This window comes from Pagrus pagrus (assembly GCF_965226575.1).
Source record: "Pagrus pagrus genome assembly, chromosome: 13".
Taxonomy (NCBI): Eukaryota; Metazoa; Chordata; class Actinopteri; order Spariformes; family Sparidae; genus Pagrus; species Pagrus pagrus.
This window is the reverse complement of record NC_140197.1, coordinates 18,863,678-18,891,476: the sequence shown is the minus strand read 5'-3', so window position 1 is coordinate 18,891,476 and position 27,799 is coordinate 18,863,678. Positions and strand designations below refer to the sequence as shown.

At 39.2% G+C, this 27,799-nt stretch overlaps 1 protein-coding gene and 1 long non-coding RNA gene across 6 annotated transcripts; one reads left to right on the top strand and one right to left on the bottom strand.

Annotated features, from left to right (window-relative positions):
• Positions 1–1,281: 1,281 nt before the first annotated feature.
• On the top strand, positions 1,282–27,799 carry LOC311268042 (nuclear GTPase SLIP-GC-like). Of its 5 annotated transcripts, none has more exons than XM_084371380.1 (24): positions 1,282–2,384; positions 5,982–6,056; positions 6,246–6,358; positions 6,545–6,592; positions 6,732–6,761; positions 16,866–16,899; positions 17,074–17,169; positions 17,646–17,733; positions 21,253–21,487; positions 21,620–21,829; positions 22,493–22,669; positions 22,796–22,956; positions 24,314–24,386; positions 24,472–24,559; positions 24,740–24,858; positions 25,264–25,437; positions 25,529–25,683; positions 25,842–25,959; positions 26,313–26,421; positions 26,518–26,645; positions 26,871–26,952; positions 27,078–27,159; positions 27,253–27,303; positions 27,442–27,799. In XM_084371380.1, coding segments are annotated over exons 2-23 (2,388 nt in total). In that variant the 5' UTR covers positions 1,282–2,384; positions 5,982–5,989; the 3' UTR covers positions 27,254–27,303; positions 27,442–27,799. The 5 variants fall into 5 exon arrangements, with proteins under 5 accessions (XP_084227506.1, XP_084227504.1, XP_084227508.1 ...); XM_084371378.1 differs by having other exon boundaries at positions 17,071–17,169; XM_084371379.1 differs by lacking the exon at positions 1,282–2,384 and adding an exon at positions 3,328–3,530 and having other exon boundaries at positions 17,071–17,169.
• Positions 2,926–3,972, bottom strand: LOC311268043. The gene is made up of 3 exons (XR_014623906.1): positions 3,879–3,972; positions 3,197–3,261; positions 2,926–3,107 (listed from the first exon to the last, which is right to left on the bottom strand). It is a non-coding gene; the product is annotated as an uncharacterized lncRNA (long non-coding RNA).

The window sequence follows — 27,799 nt, the reverse complement described above, 5'->3', positions numbered from 1 at the left end:
TTCTCCATATGATCTTAAGATGTGTGCCAATCTTTTGGATTTCTAAATGCAGTGTCAACGTTGATAACAAAGATTTGTGTCAGTAAAAAATGCCTACTGTGTGTACTGCTCTTGTTGTTGCAAAATGTAGGGGCAGCTACGGCATCGGCCAAAAATGTGTACAGGTTGCCATAGTAGTGGAAAACTAAGAAACATTTAACTTTTACAACGACTACTTCTATAACTACCTTCTAACACTTTTTGACGTACTTCTGGGTGCGGCAAACCAGGTGTTCTCCCATCATAGACTGTTGTGCTACAACTTCAGGAAGGGTCGAGACAGAAAGGCGCAATGTGAAGCTTTTTTCAATCTCAAACACCAGAGCCGTCCCTTCAACCATCGCTGCTTAAAGTCCCTATTGTCATTAAAGTGTCACTGCTTGAAATGTTGTTGTTTTTTGTGTTTGTTTTTTAAAAAAAAGCTTTTAGTTTGCTTCTTTACATGTAGCGGCAGGTTGATGGTGTTTACAATGCGTTTCATTCATGATCAATTTTCTCAGCAAAAAAAGTATAAAAGTATCTAGAGAATTTTCTGGCCAGTAACGTCACTGTTTTGCTTTGATCTCACTGCTCTCATAACATTTCAGCCGCAGTAGAGTTTGTTTTCAGCAAAAAGTCTGTAAAAAAAACACAGAACCTGTTCAGCACCAAACAATGAACAGACACAGTTAACAAGCAGCTGGAAAACATTAAAGTTTATTTATTGATTTGTATTTGATTCCATTTCATTCTATGTAAATTTTCCAGATTTTACTTAATTACAGTCTCTATTTGATTTCCCCATGTAAAGTACTGTTATAGTGGTTTATTTTCTTTCTTTGATGAGCCTTCAACAACCTTAAATAAATAAACGCTAACCTTAGCATATACAGGCTTGTAGAAACCAAACACTGTGACACCAAGAAAGAACTCTTGACGCCCACTACACAATGTAGCTTGTAACGCCCGCCATAATGTCCACAAACGTAATAAACCACAAACGTAATAAAAATCTGCAGCATTTAATGTAATAAACCCACAAATGTAATACATTTTCCACAAACGTAATAGCCGCTGCCTACTACAAACGTAACACGCGATTTCCCACAAATGTAATAACTATTACGTTTGCAGGGAAGTGAAAATCTACAATAACTTCCCACAATACAATGAATAATGGTCGTTGTGGTTGTTGTTTGTTTGCCTATACACCTACTAATACTACTGACTGTGGGTGCAAAATCCAGCTGCTGAAATTGGTTTAGTAACGTTAGGTCAGAGGGTTTTCCCCCAAACACCTGTTAATTGACAGCGCTGAATAAAGTTTATTGACAGAGGAGACAGATTGTGGTTGACAGAGGGAGATAGCTAGCTTGAAAGAAAATAATTTCCGTGAGGAAAACATCGCCTGACATTTAAATTTGAATTCCCATTTGCAATAAAAATCTGAAGAAATCTGGATGTATTGCTCATTTGTAAACACAACACTTATCAGTGTGGGGGGGGGATCCGTTGCGTGATAGCGGAGCGGAGAGTCAGCAGCTGGATTTTGCACCCATGGTCAGTAGTATAATAAGGTGTATAGGCAAACAAACAAACAACCACAACGACCATTATTCATTGTATTATTACATTTGTGGGAAGTTATTGTAATAAAGATTTTCAAGTCCCCGCAAACGTAATTACATTTGTGGGAAATCGCGTGTTACATTTCCGGGTTTATTACATTAAATGCTGCAGATTTTTATTACGTGTGTGGTTTATTACGTTTGTGGACATTATTAAATTGGCGGGCGTTACATAGCTTATTCTTAAAATCTGTAGGCTCTGCGAAGGGTTTAGATTCAGAATACAAGACAATGATACTTCTCCCAAAATTCATTTTTAACCTAACCTTAGAAGCAGTCTTCAGACACATAGTCAGATAAACAGAACTTAACTGATTCTTCGCTGTGATGAAAAGTTCTGATCAACAAACTTCCCAGGCTCTGTTTGGTGACAGCCAGCTCGTATTGCTTTCTGATTATAACACAACACAATGTTTTCATTAAAATGAAACAATCTTGTTTATGCAAATTATACAGCTGCTTTGAATAAAAGGATATAAAATGGTTTAAAATATAGAAAACACTTTCATTTCACACCACCCCAAACAACCAGCAGGAGTCCCCAGTGCACCAATAATTAGACAACCCTCTCTCTGTATTCTCTCTGTATTCACACATTTGAATTGATCGTGCTGAACCTGCTTCATGGGCAGAGAGGACAGACTTGGTGATGGGCGGAGACGATATAAAAGGAAGAGCTCAGAGTTCATCAAGCACAGGAGGAGTCGTGTTCGTGCATGAACGAGGAACAGACTTAATGTAAGTACACTTACATCCATGCATTACATTAACAACTGAATATGTTACTTAGATGTAGGGCTGGGCGATAAATCGACATTATCGATTAATTCGAGTTTGTGATTTAGGAAGATTTTTAAAAAACAAAATCGGTTTTTCTCTTTAACAGCTCCCCATGGGCTCCCGTAGTTCATACCCACTGCGCAAAGAGACGTCCAAACGACGTCTTTTCCAAGTCATTTTTGCACGTCTAATTTTGGTCAACTCAAGGTGCAGACTGTTACTCCAGACGACGTCTTTCTTTCAACGTATACTTGACGTCCATTTATGACGTCCACAGTACCGCCGTGCAGGAGCTATTTCTAGTCCAAATATGGTCGTTGTGGACGTCTTTTCTACGTCAAATTATAACTCCTATTACTCTTTTTTTTTTTTGCTGGTTTAGTTCCTATGCATAACCAAATGACGCTACAGTAAAATTAGCTGGTACAGGAAAACAGGTTCCTACCTTCTGGACACGTTTCTACAGTCACGTTATAATAAATCACAATCAAATCCTGACTGTTTTGTCACCAATTTTTAATTGCAGACGTCAGTTGACAATACAACAGCAGGCAGTATATACAAACGTGTAAAAAAAAAAAAAAAAAAAGGTTAGCTCTGATGTTCATCTTCGCTGTCATGACGCAGAAGTTCATCCATGTCTCTTTGGCCTTTCCGCCATTGTCTCATTTTCATAGCCATCTGTAGACACAGATGCAGTACAAGTCAGTTTAGTCTGACAATTTATTTGACTGGGTGTGTGCAAAGGAGCATGAGGTCACAATCTGTACCTTGTTTAGGTGGCTTCCAAAGGGCAGGACACCTCACTCACTTTCAAAAGAGGACCAAACACCACCTGACAAAAGGATAAGAAAAAAGGATTTAGAAACACATTACTAACGTGGCTGTGTCTGAAGCGCCCCCTCCCCCCGCCTGTATATTGGTCTGTGCTGCTAGCCCCATTAGCTGTCCCGGGTGTTAGCAAGTGCTAATCTCTCTCTCTCTCTATCTCAGCAGCAGCACGTCAAAGAAAAAGAAATAAGCGCTGGAGCCGCGGACCCATAACCGGCTGTCACCGACAAATAAAGCCTCGACCGCTAACAAGAAAGATGGCTGTGTTGTGAGGTAGCTCGATGCCAACTTCGACTAGCATTAGCGGTTAGCATCCGCTGCTAACACCCGGCCGCTCCCCAGCTCAACACAATGGCCCTCCTGCTCGTTAACACTGGAGGCCTGTTGCCGATAACGGTCATGTAATGGCCCACGGCTCCAGCGCTTCACTCCATGTATTTATTTTTCGCCGGTTTCGTTGTACGTTAAACAAAATTGGTCGTGTTCAAAAGCTAACGTTAGCAGATGTAATGCTAATTGTAGCAACAACAGGTTTGAGGCATAAAGCTAAAACGGCAAACGCTATAAATGCATAAATGAACATAAAATTAACTTACGGGTCTATGTGCTGACCGAACTTACCTGCAATTTAGTGGACGACGCTGATTTTCGGGTTGTTGTAGAGGTCGAAGGTGCACAGAGCCGAGCGGCCATTTGCTTTCACCGTAGAGAAACACCTGGGCCAATGGGAGAGGCTCTTATGATGTACGTTGATGACGCAATGCCTCAGCCAATCACAATGGCGTTGACTGTAACATCCCCCCCCCCCTTCCCCAAAGGCTACACCTTTATTGTTGTAATAAACAGAATAACACTATTTTAAAAGAGAAAAACAAAAATGTAAACAAACAAAAATATTACTTTTATTCAAAAATAATGTGTAATCACAAAATATGTCATCATGCCCATACTACTACTACTACTACTACTACTATGATAATAATAATAATAATAATAATAATGTAAATAAATAAATTACATCATGTCAATTACCTGCACCTGTCTTAGACGTCGAAATAAGTGACCTAGCCCGACATTCAAATGTTCAACTGCATATTGACGTCCAAGTGGGGTCATGATTAGATGTCCAAATAGCAGACCTAGTTTGCACATCGTGTAGTGGTCCAGAATTGGTCTTGGACCGACGGACGCAATATAGACATGATCTGGACGTCTATCAGACGTCTAATGTTTGGTGGGTAGTGGGCTCACAGCGCTCTCCCCCCGCCTATACTTTCAGTGTTGCCAATTTAACGACTTTTTTGCGAGTTTTCAGACCCCTCTAGCAACTCTTTTTCAAAAAAGCGACTTTTTCTGGCGTTATTGGAGACTTTTGGAGACTCTGACGTGAAAGCACACATTGTTCTTACTCTTCTCAACGAACAGTGGGTGCTGCCGTGGGCCCGTCCCCCGTCAAATAATTTCAATTGTATCAACAGTCCAGGCCCAGAACCTCCTTCCCAATATATCCAAAGACAAGACAGTAACAGAGTAACTGGGAGCATGGTTATTGGTAACTTTAAAATATCACATATCACTAATTTTGGACAACCAGCTTTCTCCATAAATCAGCTCTTACCAACTGAAATCAAATTAATGCCACAAATAGGCCTACAATCTTTTACATTTACCTTTCATTATGCAACCCTGTGCTGTGATGATTGAATTGTCATTTACCTTGTAATTCACGTGTCAAACTCAAGGCCCGCGGGCCACATCCGGCCCGTGAATTAATTATCTTCGGTCTGCATGATTATATCTAATGACTATTAAAGCTGGCCCGCCGGTATATTGCACGCACCACCATAATACTCCAAGTCCCACAGTGCATTGCCAGTGCGTTGGCACGGCCTCGCGGGAATGTGCCTCACTCGTTCATTGACAGCCCTATGGAGCTACTCACCTGTGTCAACTTTCAACTACCCCTCTCCCCCAAAAAAATGGCTTAATGAAAGGTGGACTTTGAGAACAGGTGGGAGGCAGAGTATATGTTCGCGGATGTAAAGGGCAAAGCTGTGTGCGGAGTGAGGGCTTTTAAAACCAAGGTGCGCCTGTGGGATGCTGCAAGAAAACTTGAGCCATTTTCCGTGCTGCCAAACTATGAAAGAGCAGGTCTCTACCGCCGTTTTCCCAAGTACACAGTTTGCCGATTTTGAAGCCCAAAAAAGCAGGTTTGAACTGCTCAGTAATCCATTTGCAGCTGACATGGAAAGCGCACCATCAAACCTCCAAATGGAGCTGATTGAGCTCCAGTGTGACACACTTAAATATGAGGCAAAATATGAGTCTGTGGGCGCTGCAGAGTTTCCACTTTCATCCTCGACAGAATGCTACAGCTGCGCACCCAAGCTGCTCAAACGCTCTCTATGTTTGGCAGCACATACCTGTGTGAACATCAGTTCTCTTTGATGAAGATAAACAAAACATCACACAGGAGTCGTCTTACTGATGAACGCCTTCACTCAATCCTGAGGATTTCCTCATTTTCAGTTTTTTAATGCAATTTCATTTTTGCATTGTTTGTCTTGCTACTACAGGATATTTGATTTTTCTTTGAGAGAAATTATTTTTTTGTCTGTTGTTTTCCTGTAGAAAAATCATGATGATCATACAGTAACTGTCTCAAAAAAATTAAAATAAAGTGGGAATGATTTATTAAAACATAATTATTTGTCTCCCTTCCAGTTGCTGTCATGGATGATTTTGTTCGTAACAAATTAACTGAATGGGATCTCAGCGATCTCATACCAACATTTGAGGGTAAAGTATTACCATGCGTCTTTTCTTGGGCACAATTTTTATACAATATTGGAATGACATGCACATTGTTAACATTCAAATAGTGAAATTAACCTATTTTTCTCTGTATGAAATATATTTCTGCAGCAATTTTTAAAATAATTCTTATTTCTGTATGACTAAGATTAAACTGATGTTTTTAAATTACAGTTGAGGACATTCACAAGGGAAATATTTGCTATCTTCAAGATGATACAATCAGGGAGATGATCCCGAAAGCTGGACCAAGGGATTGTTTCAAGGCTAAACTCAAGTCGTTAAAGGTAATGTGTGAAGATCACTTACATAAATACTGAATGTATTCATGTAGATACGTGCATTTACAATTTACAGGAGCATGAAAGTCTGTTAAAAGTTTTGATGACATCTAGAGACAAATGATTATAATATCTCATTGACAATGATGCATTTACTACATTTATTTACTGTTATTGATCTTTTGTCACTAGAAAGAACAAAACAAAACAAATCAGGAAACACTGGATTCTTCTGCTCAAGTAAGTTGAATACAGTTTCATAAAAATTAGGCAACATCAAGGAATTAAATATAGTCATACTGATTATACTTTCAGTGTCTGCTCAAAGTTTTATGTGGCCTTGTTATTAGAGTGTTACTTTTTTGTGTCGGGTCAACAGGAGCATGAAGAAGCAGCTGGTTCTGCTCAGGTAAGGATGATACTGAATTTCACAGCCATGTAAGCAGTGAACGTGCCTCTTTTTTTCATACATATGCAATTAAGTCACTGACTTGTCCATAGAAAAAGTCATCTTTGACTGAAGGATTGCCTCATTGGATCACAGCACTGTTTTCTGAGGAATAAAGGAACCTGCTGCGATCATTTGTTAGCCCCTTTCAGTACTCTACAGTACTTCCCAGAACTTTGCCAGTTTCATCCCAGATCGGATCAGAACATCAAATCAAATCAAATCAAATTTTATTTGTATAGCCCAAATTCACAAATCACAGTTTGCCTCAGAGGGCTTTACAATCTGTACAGAGACGACACCCTCTGTCCTTCGACCCTCGATTCGAGTGAGGAAAAACTTGCCCCAAAAAAGGCCCTTTTAACAGGGAAAAAATGTGGAAGAAACCTCAGGGAGAGCCACAGAGGAGGGATCCCTCTCCCAGGACGGACAGACGTGCAATAGATGTCGCATGTACAGAGCAGATCAACGAGATCACAATGTATTCAATTATAAGCGATGGTTGACAGGAGTGAAAGTACACAAAGATGTATTACAGCAATAATGATGAAATGCACATGGAAATGTGATTACTAGTGATAACAGTAGTAATGATCAATGGCAAGGATGGTATGTAGCAATGCAGTACGATAATAGTAGTGGAACGTATGTAACAGAGATGTGACTAATATTAGCGACAGTAGTGGTGGGTGTCAGGCAGGGTCATGGCAGTAGGTGCATCCACGATCAGGCAGGGCCATAGCAGTAGGCGCATCCACGATCAGGCAGGGCCATAGCAGTGGGCGCATCCACGATCAGGCAGGGCCATAGCAGTGGGCGCATCCACGATCCACGACCCGGGCGCGGCCAGGATCCAAGGGAGCCTGTAGGACTAGAAAGCACAAGGACTCCGGGGAAGAAGCAAGTCAGTGACATGCAGAGATGGGGCATGTATACAGGCATAATGTATACAGATGGAGAGGAGAGGAGAGGGGAGGAGAGAGAAGCTCAGTGTGTCATTGTCCCCCGGACTAGGCCTATAGCAGCATAACTAAGAGCTGGTCCAGGACAGGCCTGGGCCTGTCCTGGACCAGCCCTAACTATAAGCTCTATCGAAGAGGAAGGTCTTAAGTCTACTCTTAAAGGTAGAGAGGGTGTCCGCCTCCCGGACCAAAACAGGAAGATGGTTCCACAGAAGAGGAGCTTGATAACTGAAGGCTCTGGCTCCCATTCTACTTTTGGAGACTTTAGGAACTACAAGTAATCCTGCGTTCTGGGAGCGTAATGCTCTAGTTGGGTGATAGGGTAATATGAGCTCCTGGAGATATGATGGTGCCTGACCATTAACAGCTTTGTAAGTGAGGAGAAGGATTTTAAACTCTATTCTTGATTTTACAGGGAGCCAGTGCAGAGAGGCCAGTACAGGAGTAATATGATCTCTTTTCTTAGTTCCTGTCAGTACACGTGCTGCAGCATTCTGGACCAGCTGGAGACTCTTTAGAGACTTGTTAGGGCAGCCTGATAATAGAGAATTACAATAGTCCAGTCTGGAAGTAACAAATGCATGGACTAGCTTTTCTGCGTCTTTTTGAGACAGGATGGGCCTGATTTTTGCAATGTTACGTAGATGAAAAAATGCAGACCTTGAAATTTGTTTTATGTGGGAGTTGAAGGACATATCTTGATCAAAGATAACTCCCAGATTCCTGACGGTGGTGCTGGAGGCCAAGTTAGTGCCATCCAAACTCGCTATATCATTAGATAATGCATCTCTAAGGTGTTTAGGACCAAGTACTATAACTTCGGTTTTATCTGAGTTTAACAGCAGAAAATTGCAGGTCATCCAGGTCTTGATGTCCTTGAGACATGCATGGAGTTTAGTAAGCTGATTAGTTTCATTTGGCTTTATTGATAGGTATAACTGTGTATCATCTGCATAACAATGAAAGTTTATGGAGTGTTTCCGAATTATATTTCCTAGAGGGAGCATATATAAGGTGAATAGTATGGGTCCAAGCACGGAGCCTTGAGGAACACCATGACTAACCTTGGTATACAGGGATGACTCATCATTAACATGTACAAACTGAAATCGATCCGATAAATAGGACTTAAACCAGTTTAATGCGGGTCCTTTAATGCCAATTAAGTGTTCCAGTCTCTGTAGTAGAATGTGATGATCAATGGTATCAAATGCAGCACTAAGATCTAGTAAGACCAGGACAGAGACAAGTCCTTTGTCAGAAGCGATTAGGAGGTCATTTGTAACTTTCACCAGCGCCGTCTCTGTGCTATGATGTGCTCTAAAACCTGATTGAAAATCCTCATATAAACTATTTTTATGAAGAAAGTCACATAGCTGGTTGGCGACTGCTTTCTCAAGGATCTTGGAGAGGAAAGGGAGGTTGGATATAGGTCTATAGTTGGCTAAAGTTTCTGGATCAAGATTAGGCTTTTTAAGGAGCGGTCTAATTACAGCTAGTTTAAAGGATTGTGGTACGTATCCTGTTAATAGAGACAGGTTGATCATTTCTAGTAAAGATGTGCTAATTAAAGGTAAAGTTTCTTTCAGCAGCCTAGTTGGGATGGGGTCTAGGAGACAAGTTGTTGGTCTAGATGAAGAAACCATCGAAGTTAGTTGGTGGAGGTCAATGGGAGAGAAGCAGTCTAAATATAAGTCAGAATTTAGAACTGTTTCTGAGGTTCCTGTGTTTAAAGATACAATAGTGCCAGTTGAGGGCAAGCGATGATGGATTTTGTCTCTAATAGTTAAAATTTTATCATTGAAGAAGCTCATGAAGTCATTACCACTGAGCGTTGTAGGAATACATGGTTCAGTAGAGCTGTGACTTTCTGTCAGCCTGGCTACAGTGCTGAAAAGAAACCTGGTGTTGTTTTTGTTTTCCTCTATTAATGACGAGTAATAGCTTGCTCTGGCATTGCGGAGGGCCTTCCTATATGTTTTAAGGCTATCTTTCCAGGCTAAGCGGGATTCTTCCAAGTTGGTGGAACGCCATTTCCTTTCAAATTTCCGTGATGTTTGCTTCAATTTGCGGGTATCCGAGTTATACCAGGGTGCTAACCTCCTGTGCTTTATAGGTTTCCTTTTCAGGGGGGCAATAGAGTCCAGTGTTGTTCGCAATGAGCCTGCAGTGCTATCAACAAGATGATCGATTTGTGAGGAACTGAGGTTAGTGGAGGAGTCCTCTATTATATTGAGACATGGCATTGAGTTTAGTGCCAGCGGTATAATTTCCTTAAATTTAGCTACAGCACTATCAGATAGACATCTAGTGAAGGAGTTTTTGCCTAATGGTGTGTAGTCCAGTAATAGAACTTCAAAAGTTATTAAGTGATGGTCTGATAAAAGAGGATTCTGTGGAGAAACTGTTAGATTTTCAATCTCGATACCATAAGCTAGAACAAGGTCAAGGGTGTGGTCAAAACAGTGAGTTGGTTTATGTACACACTGAGAGAAGCCAATAGATTCTAATAATGAGATAAATGCAGTACTAAGGCTATCATTAACGACATCCACATGAATATTAAAATCACCTACAATAATTACTTTATCTGATTTGAGGACTAGACTTGATAAAAACTCAGAGAATTCAGATAAAAATTCTGAGTAAGGACCAGGTGCTCGATACACTACAACAAATAGAACTGGCTGTAAAGTTTTCCACGTTGGATGTGAAAGACTCAGAACAAGGCTTTCAAATGAGTTATAATTTAATTTAGGTTTAGGAATGATTGACAGACTTAAGTCATAAATAGCTGCAACACCACCTCCTCGGCCGGAGCCTCGAGGAATGTGAGTATTAATGTGACTGGGTGGAGTGGATTCATTCAGGCTGACATATTCTTCAGGATGCAGCCAAGTTTCAGTAAGACAGAATAAATCAATATTACAATCTGAAATTAAGTCATTTACTAGTACAGCTTTCGATGACAGGGATCTGATATTTAGGAGTCCGCATTTAATTCTCTTGTCTTGTTTTGAGATTGCAGAGTTGCTGTTAATTTTTATTAGATTTTCATGCACAACTCCTCTTCTGTGGACTTTTGATTTGATTAATTTAATTAATTTAGGTGGTCGGGGGGCAGACACAGTCTCAATGAAGTTTTGGGTGTGCAACTGATCTAATGGAAGCTCAGAGAAGCGTGTAAGACTGCAGCTCTGCCTCCTGGTCTCAACTCTGGGTTGTCAGGCTGGTTGTTGGCTAATGAAATGGGTTAAATTTCTAGAGATGAGAGCCGCTCCGTCCAAAGTGGGATGGATGCCGTCTCTCCTAATGAGACCAGGTTTTCCCCAGAAAGTCCGCCAATTATCAACAAAGCCCACATCGTTTGCTGGACACCACCTCGACAGCCAGCGGTTGAATGATGACATGCGGCTGAACATGTCATCACTGGTTAGGTTTGGCAGGGGCCCAGAGAAAACTACGGAGTCCGACATTGTTTTGGCGTAGTTACACACCGACTCAACATTAATCTTAGTGACTTCCGACTGGCGTCGCCGGCAGTCATTACCGCCGACATGTATTATGATCTTACTATATTTACGTTTAGCTTTAGCCAGCAGTTTCAAATTTGATTCGATGTCGCCCGCTCTGGCCCCTGGGATGCATTTCACTATGGTCGCTGGTGCCGCTAACTTCACGTTTCGTACTATGGAGCTGCCAATAACCAGAGTTTGTTTCTCAGCGGGTGTGTCGCTGAGTGGGGAAAATTTGTTTGAAACGTGAAGCGGCTGGTGGTGTAACGTGGGCTTTGGTTTGGTATTATGCTTCCTTCGTTCAGTCACCCAGCCGCCCTGCTGTCCCGGCTGCTCGGGAGTTGCCGAGGGACGGCTAGCTGAAGCTACAGTTGCTCGGTCCGCACTAGCTAAGTGGCTAACTGCAGCAGTTACAGTCGGAGTTTCCATGCTGCGGAGCCGAGCCTCCAACTCACTGAGCCTCGCCTCCAACACTACAAATAAACTACACTTAATACATGTACCAGTATCACTAAGGGAGGCAGAGGTGTAACTGAACATCTGGCACACTGAGCAAGAGAAAAGAGGAGAGCGAGAGGGAGAGAGAGAAGCCATCGCTAGCTGATAGTGGCTAAGCTAGGACACGATAGATCAGCCAGCAGAGCTAAGAGAGCTACAAACAGCAGCAAGCCCGGCGACCAAGCTATAAACACAGAGTATTGTTGAATGCCTTAGTGGACCAGCAAGTGCCCGATCACAAGCGGGATCTCGGTCGCTGCAGAAAGGAATACAACAATAATCTGCTTGGACGAGCCGGAGCAGCACAGTTACGCTATCAGTCAGTAACACAACAACAGGAAATGACGCAATGACGCAACACGCTTACCGTAGTACGTAGACAGTCCTGTGTCGACAACTGCAGCAAAAAATCTGCTGCTACATAAATGCCATTACTGTTGTGTGAATTATAAAGACATTTGTTCAAGCCCGTAGAAGCCTGTTTAGTTTTAGTTTAGTTTAGTTTAGTTTATTTCGAACATGTGCGAGTAACACAACAAAGTAAACTGAAAAAACAAAACAAAAAAAAAAACAAATCCAATAAGAATAGTCAAAACAACAATAACAATAGTCAAAACAAAAAGAATAATGTAAACCCAACATGTCCGAAAAGGAGTAGGATGAAGCATATGCTTATTTAATCCTACCCCTTCTCCACTACTCAATTACAATCTTTCTCCCCAACATATATGTATATTACATTAAAAAAAAGAAGAAAAGAAATAGAAAATAAATAGATTAAATAAACAAATACATAAATCATTTACCATTTATGAAAACACCCAATTGTTAAAGCCCTTCTTCTTCACTGTACCTCGTGAAAACCATGTGTTTGTACCGCTTTTTAAACTGGCTCATGCTTGGACATTGCCTTAGCCCCACACCCAGTCTGTTCCACAGCCTCACTCCACAAACTGAAAGACAAAAACTTTTTAATGTTGTCCGTGCCCGCTGATGTTTTAAATTGAACTCACCCCTCAGATTATAACCCCCGTCTCTGTACAAAAAAACAGTTTTTGAATATTTCCAGGAAGTAGATTGTTTATTGCTTTGTACATGATTTGTGCTGTTTGGAAATGAACCAGGTCAGTGAATTTTAATGTTTTTGATTTTAAGAATAGTGAATTTGCGTGGTCTCTATAACCGGTATTATTCTTATGGCTCTTTTCTGCAGTATGAATAGAGATCGTATTGTACATTTATAAGTATTGCCCCAAACCTATGCACAGTATTGTAAATATGGTAAAATCAGTGAACAGTAGAGAATGTGGAGTGATTTGTGGTCCAGAATGTGTTTTGCTTTGCTCAGAACTGAAATGCTTCTTGACAGTTTGCTTTGTACATGTTTTATATGAGACCTCCAGTTTATTTTATCATCAATTGTTATCCCAAGAAACTTGTTTTCATATACTCTTTCAACGTCCACCCCATCTACTTGTAACTGTATTTGTGTATTCTTATTGCAATTGCCGAATAACATGAATTTGGTTTTACTTAAGTTTAACGATAATTTGTTTCTGTCAAACCACATTTTCAGTTTGCACATTTCAGTGGTGATCCTCCCCATTAGTTCATGTAAATCCCCCCCAGGACAAAAAATACTAGTGTCATCTGCAAATAACACTAATTTTAATGTTCTTGAAACTTTGCATATGTCATTTATGTAAAGTATAAATAGTTTTGGACCTAATACTGACCCCTGTGGGACGCCACAAGCAATGTCCAAGCATGACGATGAATGTTCCCCCAACTTCACAAATTGTTTTCTGTTACTTAAATAACTTCTCACCCAGTGCAATACTAACCCCCTGATCCCGTACCGTTCAAGTTTATTGATTAATATGTTATGATTAATTGTATCAAAAGCTTTTTTGAGATCTATGAATACTCCAACTGAATACAGTTTGTGATCTATAGCGTTTGTGATCTCCTCAATTGATTCTGTTAATGCCAGTGATGTTGAGCTGTTTGCTCTAAAATCCGTATTGACTGTCGGAAAGTAATTTATGTTTGTTTATGAATTTGTCTAACCTGTTATTGAATAGTTTTTCTAGAATTTTTGAGAATTGTGGAAGTAAAGAAACTGGCCTGTAATTTGTGAAGTGGTGTTTATCCCCAGTTTTATACAGCGGCACAACTTTAGCTATTTTCATGTTGTTAGGAAATTTTCCAGTTTGGAATGATAAGTTACAGATGTACAGTACAGACCAAAAGTTTGGACACACCTTCTCATTCAATGAGTTTCCTTTCTTTTCATGACTACTGACAGTGTAGATTCACACTGAAGGCATCAAAACGATGAATTAACACATGTGGAAATATGTACTTAACAAAAAAGTGTAAAACAACTGAAAATGCGCCTTATATTCTAGTTTCTTCAAAGTAGCCACCTTTTGCTCTGATTACTGCTTTGCACACACTCTGCATTCTCTTGATGAGCTTCAAGAGGTAGTCACCTGAAATGGTTTTCACTTCACAGGTGTGCCCTGTCAGGTTTAATAAGTGGGATTTCTTGCCTTATAAATGGGGTTGGGACCATCAGTTGTGTTGTGCAGAAGTCAGGTGGATACACAGCTGATAGTCCTACTGAATAGACTGTTAGAATTTGTATTATGGCAAGAAAAAAGCAGCTAAGTAAAGAAAAACGAGTGGCCATCATTACTTACTAAACTTTGAAAGTGTCCCCAAGTGCAGTCGCAAAAACCATCAAGCGCTACAAAGAAACTGGCTCACATGAGGACCGCCCCAGGAAAGGAAGACCAAGAGTCACCTCTGCTGCGGAGGACAAGTTCATCCGAGTCACCAGCCTCAGAAATCGCAGGTTAACAGCAGCTCAGATTAGAGACCAGGTCAATGCCACACAGAGTTCTAGCAGCAGACACATCTCTAGAACAACTGTTAAGAGGAGACTGTGTGAATCAGGCCTTCATGGTAGAATAGCTGCTAGGAAACCACTGCTCAGGACAGGCAACAAGCAGAAGAGACTTGTTTGGGCTAAAGAACACAAGGAATGGACATTAGACCAGTGGAAATCTGTGCTTTGGTCTGATGAGTCCAAATTTGAGATTTCTTGCGTTTCTTGTGCGACGCAGAAAAGGTGAACGGATGGACTCTACATGCCTGGTTCCCACCGTGAAGCATGGAGGAGGAGGTGTGATGGTGTGGGGGTGCTTTGCTGGTGACACTGTTGGGGATTTATTCAAAATTGAAGGCATACTGAACCAGCATGGCTACCACAGCATCTTGCAGCGGCATGCTATTCCATCCGGTTTGCGTTTAGTTGGACCATCATTTATTTTTCAACAGGACAATGACCCCAAACACACCTCCAGGCTATGTAAGGGCTATTTGACCAAGAAGGAGAGTGATGGGGTGCTGCGCCAGATGACCTGGCCTCCACAGTCACCGGACCTGAACCCAATCGAGATGGTTTGGGGTGAGCTGGACCGCAGAGTGAAGGCAAAAGGGCCAACAAGTGCTAAGCATCTCTGGGAACTCCTTCAAGACTGTTGGAAGACCATTTCAGGTGACTACCTCTTGAAGCTCATCAAGAGAATGCCAAGAGTGTGCGAAGCAGTAATCAAAGCAAAAGGTGGCTACTTTGAAGAACCTAGAATATAAGACATATTTTCAGTTGTATCACACTTTTTTGTTAAGTATATAATTCCACATGTGTCAATTCATAGTTTTGATGCCTTCAGTGTGAATCTACAATTTTCATAGTCATGAAAATAAAGAAAACTCTTTGAATGAGAAGGTGTGTCCAAACTTTTGGTCTGTACTGTATGTAAGTGGTTCAGAAATCCCCTCAATGACATTTTTTACAACTTTCATATCAATTTCATTTGAATCAGTAGATGTTTTGTATATACATTTATTTACAATATCTATTATTTCTTTTTCTTCCACTGCTGTAAGGAACATTGAACTGGGATTTCTCACTATAAGGTTATCATTCCAATCCTCAGATAACAATGGATCTGGAATTTTACTTGCCAGGTTTGGTCCAACATTTACAAAAAAATTATTAAAGCTGTTGACCACATCATCCATATTGTCCTTTTTAATGTTATTATCAATAAAATATTGAGGGTAGCTCTGTTGTTTAGCACTATTTTTAATAATACTATTTAATATGTCCCATATTCCTTTAATATTGCTTTTGTTATAATATAATATTTTACTATAGTATTCTTTCCTACATACCCTTATAATATTGGTTAACTTGTTTTTATAGTTTTTATATTTCTTTTCTGCTTCTTTAGTCCTTTGTTTTATGAATTCTCTATATAGTGTATTTTTCTTTTTACAGGCATTTTCTAATCCCTTCGTGAACCATGGTCGATCTTTGTATTTTTGTTTTCTGTAGTATCGTTTTATTGGACAATTTTTATCATATAATGATGTGAATATTCTTAAAAAGGTTTCATATGCACTATCAATATCACTTTCATTATATACCTTTTCCCAATTTTGTGCCAGTAAATCATTCTTAAATATACTCATAGTTTCCTCTGTCCTCACACGTCTGTATTTTAGTTTTTCCTCTGGCTGATTTCTCTCGCAATTGCTGTTATAAACTGTAAACACTGGTAGGTGGTCACTGATGTCGTTAATTAATAGTCCGCTCATTGTAATATTTTCAATATCATTGGTAAATATGTTATCGATTAAAGTGGCACAATGGGATGTGATTCTACTAGGTCTGGTGATTTTTGGATATAAACTCATGCTGTACATTGTATTGATAAAGTCGTCGGTCATTTTGTGCTTATTTGGATTGAGCAAATCAATATTGAAGTCACCACAAATAAAAACAACTTTTGATTAGTTTTTGAAAACGTTTCCCCTATCCAGTCCTTGAATGCTTCAATACTAGAGCCCGGTGCTCTGTATATACAGCTGATTATTACATTTTAGTTTTTTTTCTTCACATATTTCAATTGTTATACATTCTAATAAGTTATCAATGACAGTTGTCATATTTCCTCCTGTTAAAGGACAAATCCTGTGTGAAAATAATTTCTTCAAACATTCTTGCTTGTCCTCAGGTTTTGCCATCCACCAGTGGCACAGATAATAAAGGTGAGAAACACAGTATCTTATTAATTACATGTAGAACTCGTTGATGTTTTCAAGGCAGTAGTATTTGTTTTTATTAATTATATTGAGACCAAGTTTTATTACTTTTAGAGGAATATACATTAACCTGTCTTTGACTTTGTTTTTGACTCTTTTCACTTTTTTTTTCCAAAGAAGGAAAGAGAAAGTGCAATCGTCAAGACGAGTCCAGCAATTGCCAAGCACTAACTAGCAAACGACAACGAGCCACTACAGCACGATCATCAAGTCTGGGTATTTATATAACTTTTGAAACAATGACAGCTTACTATAGGGTTTAAACTTTTATGTAATGTCATTTTTACTAGCAAATGTCTGTATAGCAAATGTCTATGTCTTGGCCACAGTAAATACCTTCTAACTGGCTGGCGTTAAAATCTCATCAGAACACCTCAAACAGTCAACAGCATACATGTTATATATGCCATTATTATATATTTTACCGCAGGTATCCATAGCAACAAGAGTAATAAGTAAATAACTTAACCATGGCTTTTAAGTGAATAATGTTTTAAACCCAGCCAACCTTTTTATTCTGTCAGAAGTAACCATAGTATAAGTCTGATAATACGGGGCTTCTAAATTGACTTGGCAGATTAAGTTAATCTCACACTTTACATTATCTTCCTATTTGATACAAGACGACTCATTTTGCGTTACTGCTTGGTTTGTGGTTCCTGCTTAATAGTTATTTACTTTTACTCTGACAGAACGTTACATACTGTTTCAAGTGAAAATCATCATGCGAGGTGTACTTGACAAAATACCTAAGGACGATAAGCTCAGTACCTTCCTGAAGTAAGTATTGAATATTACATATTCTTCTTGTGTTTTAGCAGCTGGTCCTTTGTTTGTCTTTGTTTTGTATTGTGGGCACAACCAGAATCACATTTGCCTCATACTGTACATGATACAGCACAAATTCATGTGTTAAAGTTACCAATGCTGAACTTGATGTGAAACACTTTAAGGACTGACGACATTCTCAAGCAAAAAAAAAATAATATGCTATTCATTCAAATGAATTCAATGTGGTTAAGATCCATCTTAATTGGCAGAATAAATGTTAGCCAAGTACACTTCTGCAAAACCACAGATAAGTTAAAACTGGTTTCTTATGTTGCAACTCTCCGTTTGTTTGGTTGAATTTTCTATTTCTCTTTTTTCACAACGCTGTGCTTATGCCTGTTGTGTCTCGACTTCCTATACTTTGTTTGTTCAAAAAGGTTTTTCAGAGTTTCAAAATTCACCAATAGAAATCAAAAAAGGAGTCCTCAAAGCTGAGTGCGATAATGCTTTATTGCCGACAATAAGAACATGAGATCAAACGAGACACAAGCCCGTAAAAAAGTGATCTGGTGTCGTATACTGAACGTTTTCCTTATATCTACTCTTAGGGGCGGTGAGCTGCATGACTCATCCAATCACTCTTCTTTGTTCCACTCTTTGTTCGCTGACACAGCTGTTTTCCATTATGACTATCTCGTCTTACCGGGACTTGCTTTGAACTCAAGCTAGAGCGACATGGTCGGACACTCACTCCCTTTTGGCGCGATGTGGCTGACGCTCGCTAATGAGGTGTTCATCCTTGAGTGAACTCTGCTGCGTTTAAAGCTGCATTGAGCCTGCCGCAAGGCCTCTGAGACGGTCTAAGATGGCGTCGACCCAAAAACTCATTCGGTTTTGCAGAAGCGCTCTGCAGGATATGGCCTTGAACTTTATCTGCACTTCCTCGACTGCATGTTCCCTTCCTGAACATCTCCCCCTCGCAGGTGTTTCTGCGTTACAATTATTTGGTGCTTATTCACTCAGATGATGTGGCATAACATACATTTTTAACCAATTACTTAACACACACACAGCCGTTATACTCGATTAATTATTAATTATTTTGATTTTATTATTCTACAATACTCTGTTTAGGTTTAGGCAAAAAAAAAAACCTTGGTTAGTGTTAGAAAGCACCATGGTTTGTTTTAAAATACCTGTTTTAGTTGCTGCGCTTACAGATGGAGATGGTCTGACTTCCTGTGAAAAATAGCAAACTTTATGTAAATAAGCAAATAAATACCTGAGTGTTATATATGTAAATAAAGATTATTTTCCTGTATTATTGGGGAGTAAGAATCCTTCAGGTGTGAATGATTATCAGGTCCTTTAAACAACACTATATAAGGGCTGTAGCTCTGCGTAATAGCTGTGCCACATGATACAATAGCTACTTTGGCGTTGCTAGAGGACATTGCCAATGCGCAATTTAGGCTAGAGCGAGTTTTCAGGGACCGTACTGATGTTCTGGCCCATGATGATGACCACTCATTAAGTGAAGAGAGTGCAGGGATCCCCTCTCCTAAAGTAGCTCGCACACTCTCACTGTGCAGAAATGTGAATTCAAAATACGCAGAACTTGTGGCGTTCACTTTCTGCCATTTCACTTGCTTCATTTTATTGCTAAAGACAAAAATTAAGCCTTCAAATAATACTCTTTTTCGTCTGTCAGTTTGATCAATCATTACTTCAAGTTCACGTTCCATAAAATTACGCTTCCTGTTAGGGTTGGGCGATGTCTGCCGAATTGGCATATGACGATGTTTACAGTGAAACATCTTGATGGACGATGACATCAGCATCGTCCATCAGGCAGCATTTCCCCTCAGTGTCGTCATAAGGCAGCAGTTTCTTATTAGCTCATCACTGTAGCCGCCGCTGTTTCCCACCGTTTCTCTGACATGAATCTCCGGCTGTCTCACCCTGCAGAGGAACCTATCTCCCATTAGCACCAACATACATCCCTGTGCCAGCTTTAAAAGCATCCTTGTCTCCACACCACTCACTCCCACACCACTTAGCCTCATATTCATGAAAAAAGGTTGGCCGACTAGCCAAGGAAGCTAAGCTAAGAAAACTGTATATAAAAACAGCATGACTGAGAGAAACAGGGGCCCGCGGGAAAAGAAACACTGCTACCACAAATCTAACCGAGTGTCTTGGGTTCTCCTAACTGAGCTGGTTTAATAAGAAAATAAAAAACGGGACATGGACGAGTAATGTTAGTGCACTGAGCAGCAACATACTACTTTTCATTTCCTCTTCCCACATATGGCAACTGTGAGGGGACACGCCACTTCATTGTGCTCTCTGTTGGGGAGGCTTTTAAATCACGATGTTGCGATGGTCAGAGATTAGTAGTCGATGGCTGTCAGCCATGGGTGATGGATGATGGCATCGTTCATCGGCCCAACCCTTCTTCCTGTTCCTCAACTGCTTCTTTGCTTCTGACTTTTCTCCTCAACGCTAAACTAAATTAGTTGGTAATTGGGGGCGTGCTATTGCAGCTCTTGCACGTGCGTAAAAATTCAGGATGATTGAGAAATATGAGGAAAAGACATCTGGGAACAGTAAATCTGATGAAAAGACTGCGTATGCATGCTTTCTGTTTTGTGTGTACACAGATTTCTACACCTGAATATACAGAGTTTTATACATTTGGACCCAGGTGTCCTTAAAAATGTCCAGTAGTGCAATGAAAAACTCTGGTTGCCCGTTTGGCAGCCTTGTTGGCTTGTAAGAGTGCCATTACCTTTCCCTCCACCTCCTGCTGTGACAGGTGTCTAATAAGCAGATAATGTGATTGTGATATGTCACATTTGGTTACTTTGGTTTGCATAAATGTTAACTGCTAACATAATATACTGGCGACTGCGCTGTCTAATCAGACACACAGTCAAAGTCTAATTTGTCTTGAAGCTATTTCAAAAACTCTTCTTTAATATCTTGTCAGTACTGCTTCAATAGTGCTATCAGTTAAACATCAGGTACAGTTCTTCACACACTTGACTTCATTATTATTATGATTAATTTAACATGTATGTGTTAATTCATGCATACGTAAGATAAGCTGGATATATGACTGATGAATGGCATTAAGTTGGACATCTCTCTTGGGTGACTCTTACATTTAAATCTGCAATAAAAAAAAAATTTGGGCCACTGAGGGGTATCAGAAACAAGCTGCAATCACAAGACTGACTGATGCACCTTTTAAATTGATAGGCAACCTTGTTAGCATTCTTATAGCGGTAGAGCTCTACAGAGCTGAAGAGAACTGCAAAACCTGGTGATAATTCAGTTTGATTTAATCTCTATGAGTGACCCATCTCACATACAAGAGGTACCATTGTAAATATAGAAATATTTATGTTATGTTTGAGTAGACTGCTCATAGACAGACACCTTCCTGATTTTGACACATTATTTCAGTGTGTATATATTTTCTGAATGAATCAATTAACTTATATTCAAAATCTTGTACAACAGGGATAAAATCAATGAAAAAATCATGGATTTGGACAAGGACAAGGACAAGAAGGAGATGGTTGGTGTCTTTGGTAAAACTGGGGCTGGAAAGAGCTCTTTGATAAATGCTGTCATTGGAGAGGAAAACCTTCTGCCTTCAGGAAGCATCCGTGCATGTACCTCAGTGATGATTAAAGTGGAGGCTGACATGCAGAGCGAAAAGTTTGAGGCGGACATTGAGTTTATCACAAAAGAGGTAAAATTAGTTGAATACATTTTGATTTACTTGAAGGTAGTTGAAAAGCAATGATAAAGCTACAAATACTGCTGTTGGACATGTTACATACCATTTAATTAAACTAAATAAAACGTCATTTTCTTTTTTTAGGAGTGGAGCAGAGAGGTGCATCATTTTCTTGGGCAAAATACAGTTCAGGAAGAGTACGATGACGATGATCAAGCCTTTGCTGAAAAGCTGTCAGCACTGTATGGAGATGAATGGAAAAACAAATCATTTGAAGACCTCATGGATGACAATAATTTCAAAGAAATTCCAGAGTTTCTCCTTTCAGAGAAGAAGACTTTGACATGTGACTCAGTAAGTAAAAGAAAACAAAAATGATACATCACTTCATAGAGAGCATTCTTGCTCACTTGCGTGTGTTCACACAGGCAGTGTTGCTGCTGCAGCTCAGCTCCTGCCTGCCCTATCTGTTTATATGGAGTTTCCCTTTGATAATTATCAATGAAAATGAAGACCTGGACTAGTCATCCCTGAAATGCATACTTGCTAAGCCCATTTATTAAAGGCTTCTTATACAAAGCAGTGTTCCTTGGTATTTTTTGGTGACAATCTATTGATGACAAAGCAAAGTACAAGTCTAACCTCTGTCTTTTGTTTCATGAACCTTAAATAACCGCTTTGACAAATTCCATTTAGCATTTTGCCTCAGTCATTGTGTATGCATGCAGCATGTGTATGCTCTACGCTCCTCATTGGGAACAATTTAAGCCTGCTGAGTCGGGGAGGCAGACCACGCCTCCAGCACAGACACAGACACAGACACAGACACAGAGAGACACAAGCAGGAGCAAAGGAGAAACAAGGAAGGACAAGAAAACTCTGCGGAAAACACTGGGGAACGACCGTGGCCATGACACTTATCCTGTTCTATTTTTTTATGCTACTTGTAGATCACTTTGAGTGCCCATATAAATATAATCACCTTGTGTTGCTTTCATTTTATTTGATTTATTGCAGGCTGAAGAGCTATCTAAGAAATTTGTCAGATTCGCCGGAAATAAAGAAAAGTATTGGCCACTAGTGAAGTGTGTGACTGTCAGGGTGCCTAGAAAGGATCTTCTCCAGCATGTCACACTTGTGGATCTTCCTGGAACTGGTGACCGTAACAAGACCAGAGATGAAATGTGGAAAAAGGTAATTTATACAAATGCACTTCTGTTTTTTGTGTGTTACTGTGTAATCTGTAAACAGTTACATCATGTTATTACATAGCACTGATAATTAACTATTCATAATGAAGTTATGATTATGCCCCTTCAGGTTATTGGAAGTTGTTCTACCGTGTGGATTGTGACTGACATCGATCGAGCAGCATCAGAGAAAGAGCCCTGGAAGATCCTGGAACGTACCTGTAGCCTCATGGGAAATGGTGGCCAGTGTCAGCAGATTCACTTCATCTGCACCAAGACGGATCTTAAAAAGTAAATGATTTAAGATACAGTACATGGTTAAAATGAACATCCAAATGAAACACTGATGCATATGGTGGCGTAGAGTTAGTAAGTTAATGTACATATAATAATTATAATAATTGCAATTGGCATCAGAGATAAAAAAAACAAAAAACAAATTAATTTGTTAACGAAATTCATGTTGAATGAATGTTCTTTTAATTGTTCTTCAAGCAATGTATTTCTCGTAACAGTTGCCAACTTACCATGAACACACTACACCGATGATCTCAGTCATGGATAACTGGTTCGCTCTCCCGACTGTGGCTGGATCAGCTGGTTGTAGGGTTTGTGGCGTTCTAAACACGAGTGTTGCCAACAGGGACGTTGTAGAGTGTCCTCGGGTGGACAAACTATGCAACGCCAACACTCATAACATGGTTGAAGGGTGTTTCGTCCGTTTTTATTTTATTTTTTAAATATTAATTTATCGGGCATTATAAATGCCAATACCGTTTGGAAAATGCCTAATATCGGCCGATAATATCAGCCAGCCAATATATCGGTCGGGCTCTAATCTTCACCCCTCAAAAGTCGTTGCCCACTCTGCCATTTTTGTCCTCTTATCTCCAAACTTCTTATTTACTTACAATAAAGGGGCACATCGGCCCATTGTGTAGACAGTTGAAGAAGCAGCTATGTAATGCTTTAACAACCTTGTTAAAAATAGTAACGATTACTTTGGGATTAATGAATTTGGAACAGTAATTCAATCCACTACTCATTACAGACAAATGTAATGTGATTACCGTAATGTGTTGCTTTGTAATTCGTTACACCCAACTCTGCATACAAGTATAGATAGTTTCCAAAATATAACCAGAATACTTACATGAACACACTCACTAAGCACAGCTGACTTACAACGCAGTTTAGTCCACAAAAATCATTGTTGCTGGACACTCTATTGAACTGTTTATGTATTTGCTTGTGCTTTATGCATTAGCAGAAAATTAAGTTTAAGTTCTCAATTAAGGGAATGACTTTGTACTTTATGTTTATAAATTCATGGGGAATTTCCTGGAAATGACTATGTAATTATGGCATTTTTTGCTATTATTGGGAAATGGCACAGAGACTGTTTCATTGACACCTTTCCAGTTAATTGATTCCAATTAAATCGTAGTGAAATCTAGACAGTCTTTCAGTCAGTTCACAGCAAGTCAGCTGAACATGAAAAACTGTCTACAGGCAAGTAATCAGGGTAACATATGTGGACCATAAAGTTAGAGATAAATAATGATTTTGAGACAAAAACATGTTGGAATTTTCAGGTATACTCCAATTATTGTATGAAGTGCCACTTGATACAAACCTTTTCTTATAGGTCAGCCGCTGCTGACTGTGATCGAGCCAAGGAAGAAGTGAGCAAAGAGTTCAGAGACCTACCCAAGGTTAAGGTGAGTTTTATAGACTGACAGAAAGTCTTGACAAATTCTTCCTACAACTGCAAACCTACCTCAAAATGGAAACCTTTCTTTTCAGAGACAATTTAGTCGTGATGACTATTTCAAAGTGTTCACAGTGAGCTCCACAGAGTTTCTGGAGAAAAATCATCCAGAACCAGAAAATGGTAGGTGAAGTCTCCATATATGAACACTGTGTATCACAGATAATGTAAAGTTCAAACACATATTTTTTTTGTTTTAGTTTACTTTAACCTCCTTAATTCAAACAGGAACGACTTATGATACATTTAGATTTTAGTTTTAATGTAAATATGTAAGAGGCAAACAAAAAACTTTTTTCACAGAAATACCCAAACTTCAGGAGTTCTTGCAAAATCTCAATGACCGTCACTCCGAGACAAAACGCTATGTGTCTGGAGCTCATGGGATTCTCTCTCTGATTAAAGGGGCCCGCAGCAGAGAGGTGAGATGATTCCATTGACTGACTTTAATTACCTTAATAATTAATATTGCCAATAAATAGAAATATTAAGTAAGATGAAGTAAACTGAAGTTGAACTCATGGTAAAGTCAAGTGACTTCTACGCAAATCTATGCATGTGGAGAAACTAAGTTTTAATATTAATGAAACACTGAAAGACATGTGATGTCATCTCTTTAGAAATTTAAGCCATTAGGGATTTTTCTGAATTTTTATTGCTTTGGAGAGGTAATTAAGTCAATAATGGTTGGTCATAGACAAGACTAAAGAATAAAGTCAAGAATAAAGACACACTGATTACTGTCTTGAAAATAAAACAGAAACCGATTAGGTAGCAGTATAGTGTCATTATCTATACTTCATAGCAGATGTGTTGTTTCATTTCAGGCTGGCAAAAAAGCAGATGTGTGCAAGGAGCTTGAAGACAAGATGAGGCGTGAACTTGAAAAAGTCAATAGAACCATGGACGAGGCCTGTAAGGATCTTGAAAAATGCCTCAGTGAGGGGGTTGAAAAATCAAAAACAAAAAGTGGACGTGTCTTGAAGTCCATCTTAAACCCTGTATGTATTTGAATTGTAATTACATCAAAATAACTGATTGTGCACCTTGTGTGATTTGATATGTCTTTAAAATGTTTCTCTTTTGTTTTAGGATGACGGAAGGGGTTTTCACAAGATATTGAAGTGTGCGGTTAAGAAAAATGGCTCCTACAAATCAGAAAAAGCAGAAATAGAATTAGACCTCAATAAGGACTTAGCTTCATGTCTGACTGACAGCATTGATGAGGAATTCAACAAGACCTTCCCGTAAGAAATTACTTCATGAGAACATTAAATCCCATTTTACAATATATTAAAAATATCTAGAATTAACAAATTCTACGTTACGCATTGATAATGTGCTAAAATCGTACATATATACAAATTATTTAATTTAAACATTTCAACTTGTTAACATGTTTCAGAAATGATGGAAAACATGGACCATTCTACAGGACCATCGATGCGTTTTCCCTTGACACAGAGGGGCTGATAGGAAAGTACAGAGATGTCGAACTGCAACTGACATTTCTCAAGACAGAGGTACAACATGAGAATAATACCATCCTATCTGTCAGTACGTTATCAAGCTGTTGTCCAGCAGAAGGTTGCTCAAATCAACCAAAACATCAATTTGTGACTGAATACTGGAAGACTGAAGACTAATAATGAAGAATTAAGGCAAAAATAGTTATACTGTAACCTGTAAACATGTTTATATACACTGTTCATGAAGAATTTTATCAATGCAGTAAATGTTAAAAATGCAGCTAAAGCCAGGTTGTGTTCTCAAAATCAGTTTAATAATTTACTGCCTGTTGGGTAAAATCTATATTTGTATAACCCTGATTTGAATTTTAAATATCTTGATCTACATTTTATTTTCCCTCCTTAAGGAAGAAAAAATGAAGACAGAAACCAACAAAGGTGTCCAGGAAGGCAAGAAAACAGTCTACAACAGTGTGAAAACAAAAATTGATGAAATCATGGAGAAATGCTATGAAGGTAAGATAGAAGATCATGACATAGTATACAATCGGACAGTATAATACACATTCACATCATCATTGACGTTAACAGCTATTTTCTGTCTTCTTGTAGAAGCAGCAAAATGTAGCGGAAAGGGCACGCTGCAAAACATGAGAGACATTATTGAAAAGCATGTACGAGCTTCACATGTGTTTGAGCGGGCTAAAGATGAGATGCTGAGTAAGCTGAGAGGCTTGAAGGTTTGTCACATTTTATAATACGTCATACAATAATGATATAGTTAAAGATGCTCTGCTGTACATCTTTTTCTTTAGCCATAATTGTGGTTTATCTTTTTTGTTATTTGCATCATTCTGAAAGCTGCTTTTGCTGCTAAAAACACTGCAGGCACTGCTACAAATACAACATATACAGTATTATGATAGTGTGAGTGATGCGTAATAAAGTTTTTGATATTGAATTAGGATGAAAGCCTGAAGAAACTGGAGGAAACAATGCAGAAATCAATCGAGATGTCATTCAATACAGATGGTGACTCAATACCAGGTAATGAGAAATTATGAAAATAAAAACACTGTAAATATTCAATTGAATTTAATAAGTCTCGATTTAAATAGTGTAATCAATAGTACTGTCGTTGTTAACAAAAGTTTTTGTGGTGTTTTTCTAAGATGTTACACATGAGCTTGTGGCTGTGAAGGAATTCTACAATGAACTGATCAGGAGCTCAGATGAAGAAACGTCACTTATTTGGTAAAACTTTATTTAAATGTCTACATTGTGTACAATTTGCCCTGATTATACGCTTTTCTTAATAATGTTAAAATTGCTTTTATATTCACTAAGATCTGATCCAACCGACCAGGCAGCTCCTCTGTGTCCATGACATGTGCACAGGTATGTTTTAGTGAAACTGATGATCCGAACTGAGCATTTAAACAGATACATGATAGATGATACGACAGCCCTACTGTTTCAGCTCATTACTGTTCAATGTCACAGTCTTGCTGTTTGTCTCTCTGGTGGATGTTTCAGTTTTTCTCAGTGGGGAGAAGCAGCAGAGGCCCTGTGGACCGGCTGCGTAGAGACGGGAGGCCTCTGAAATTTGGTCTCAACCATTTTTGTCCGTTGATTCCCTGTTTTCTTTGAGGGTTGTTTTGATATGTACGTTGTACTCCAGTCAAATTTATAATAATTTGATAATGAAAATGATGTGAATCAATTAAACACCTGTGGGAGACGGTTCCAGACACTTTGAGCTTCAAGTTTTAAAGTGTCACCAATCTTTATTTGATTTTGTATACTGTTCAATAAAGTTCTCTTCTGAATGAAAATGCCACTGGTTGTTTGGCTTCTTTGTCATTAATGTTTTCATTAAAGCACCCAAAAGCTG

Coding starts and splice junctions, on each gene's coding strand:
- LOC311268042 (XM_084371378.1), top strand. CDS start 5,990: ATGGATGATTTTGTTCGTAACAAATTAACTGAATGGGATCTCAGCGAT. Junction 17,170..17,645: donor AGCACGATCATCAAGTCTGG/GTATTTATATAA, acceptor TTACTCTGACAG/AACGTTACATACTGTTTCAA. Junction 25,438..25,528: donor TGAAGTCCATCTTAAACCCT/GTATGTATTTGA, acceptor CTTTTGTTTTAG/GATGACGGAAGGGGTTTTCA.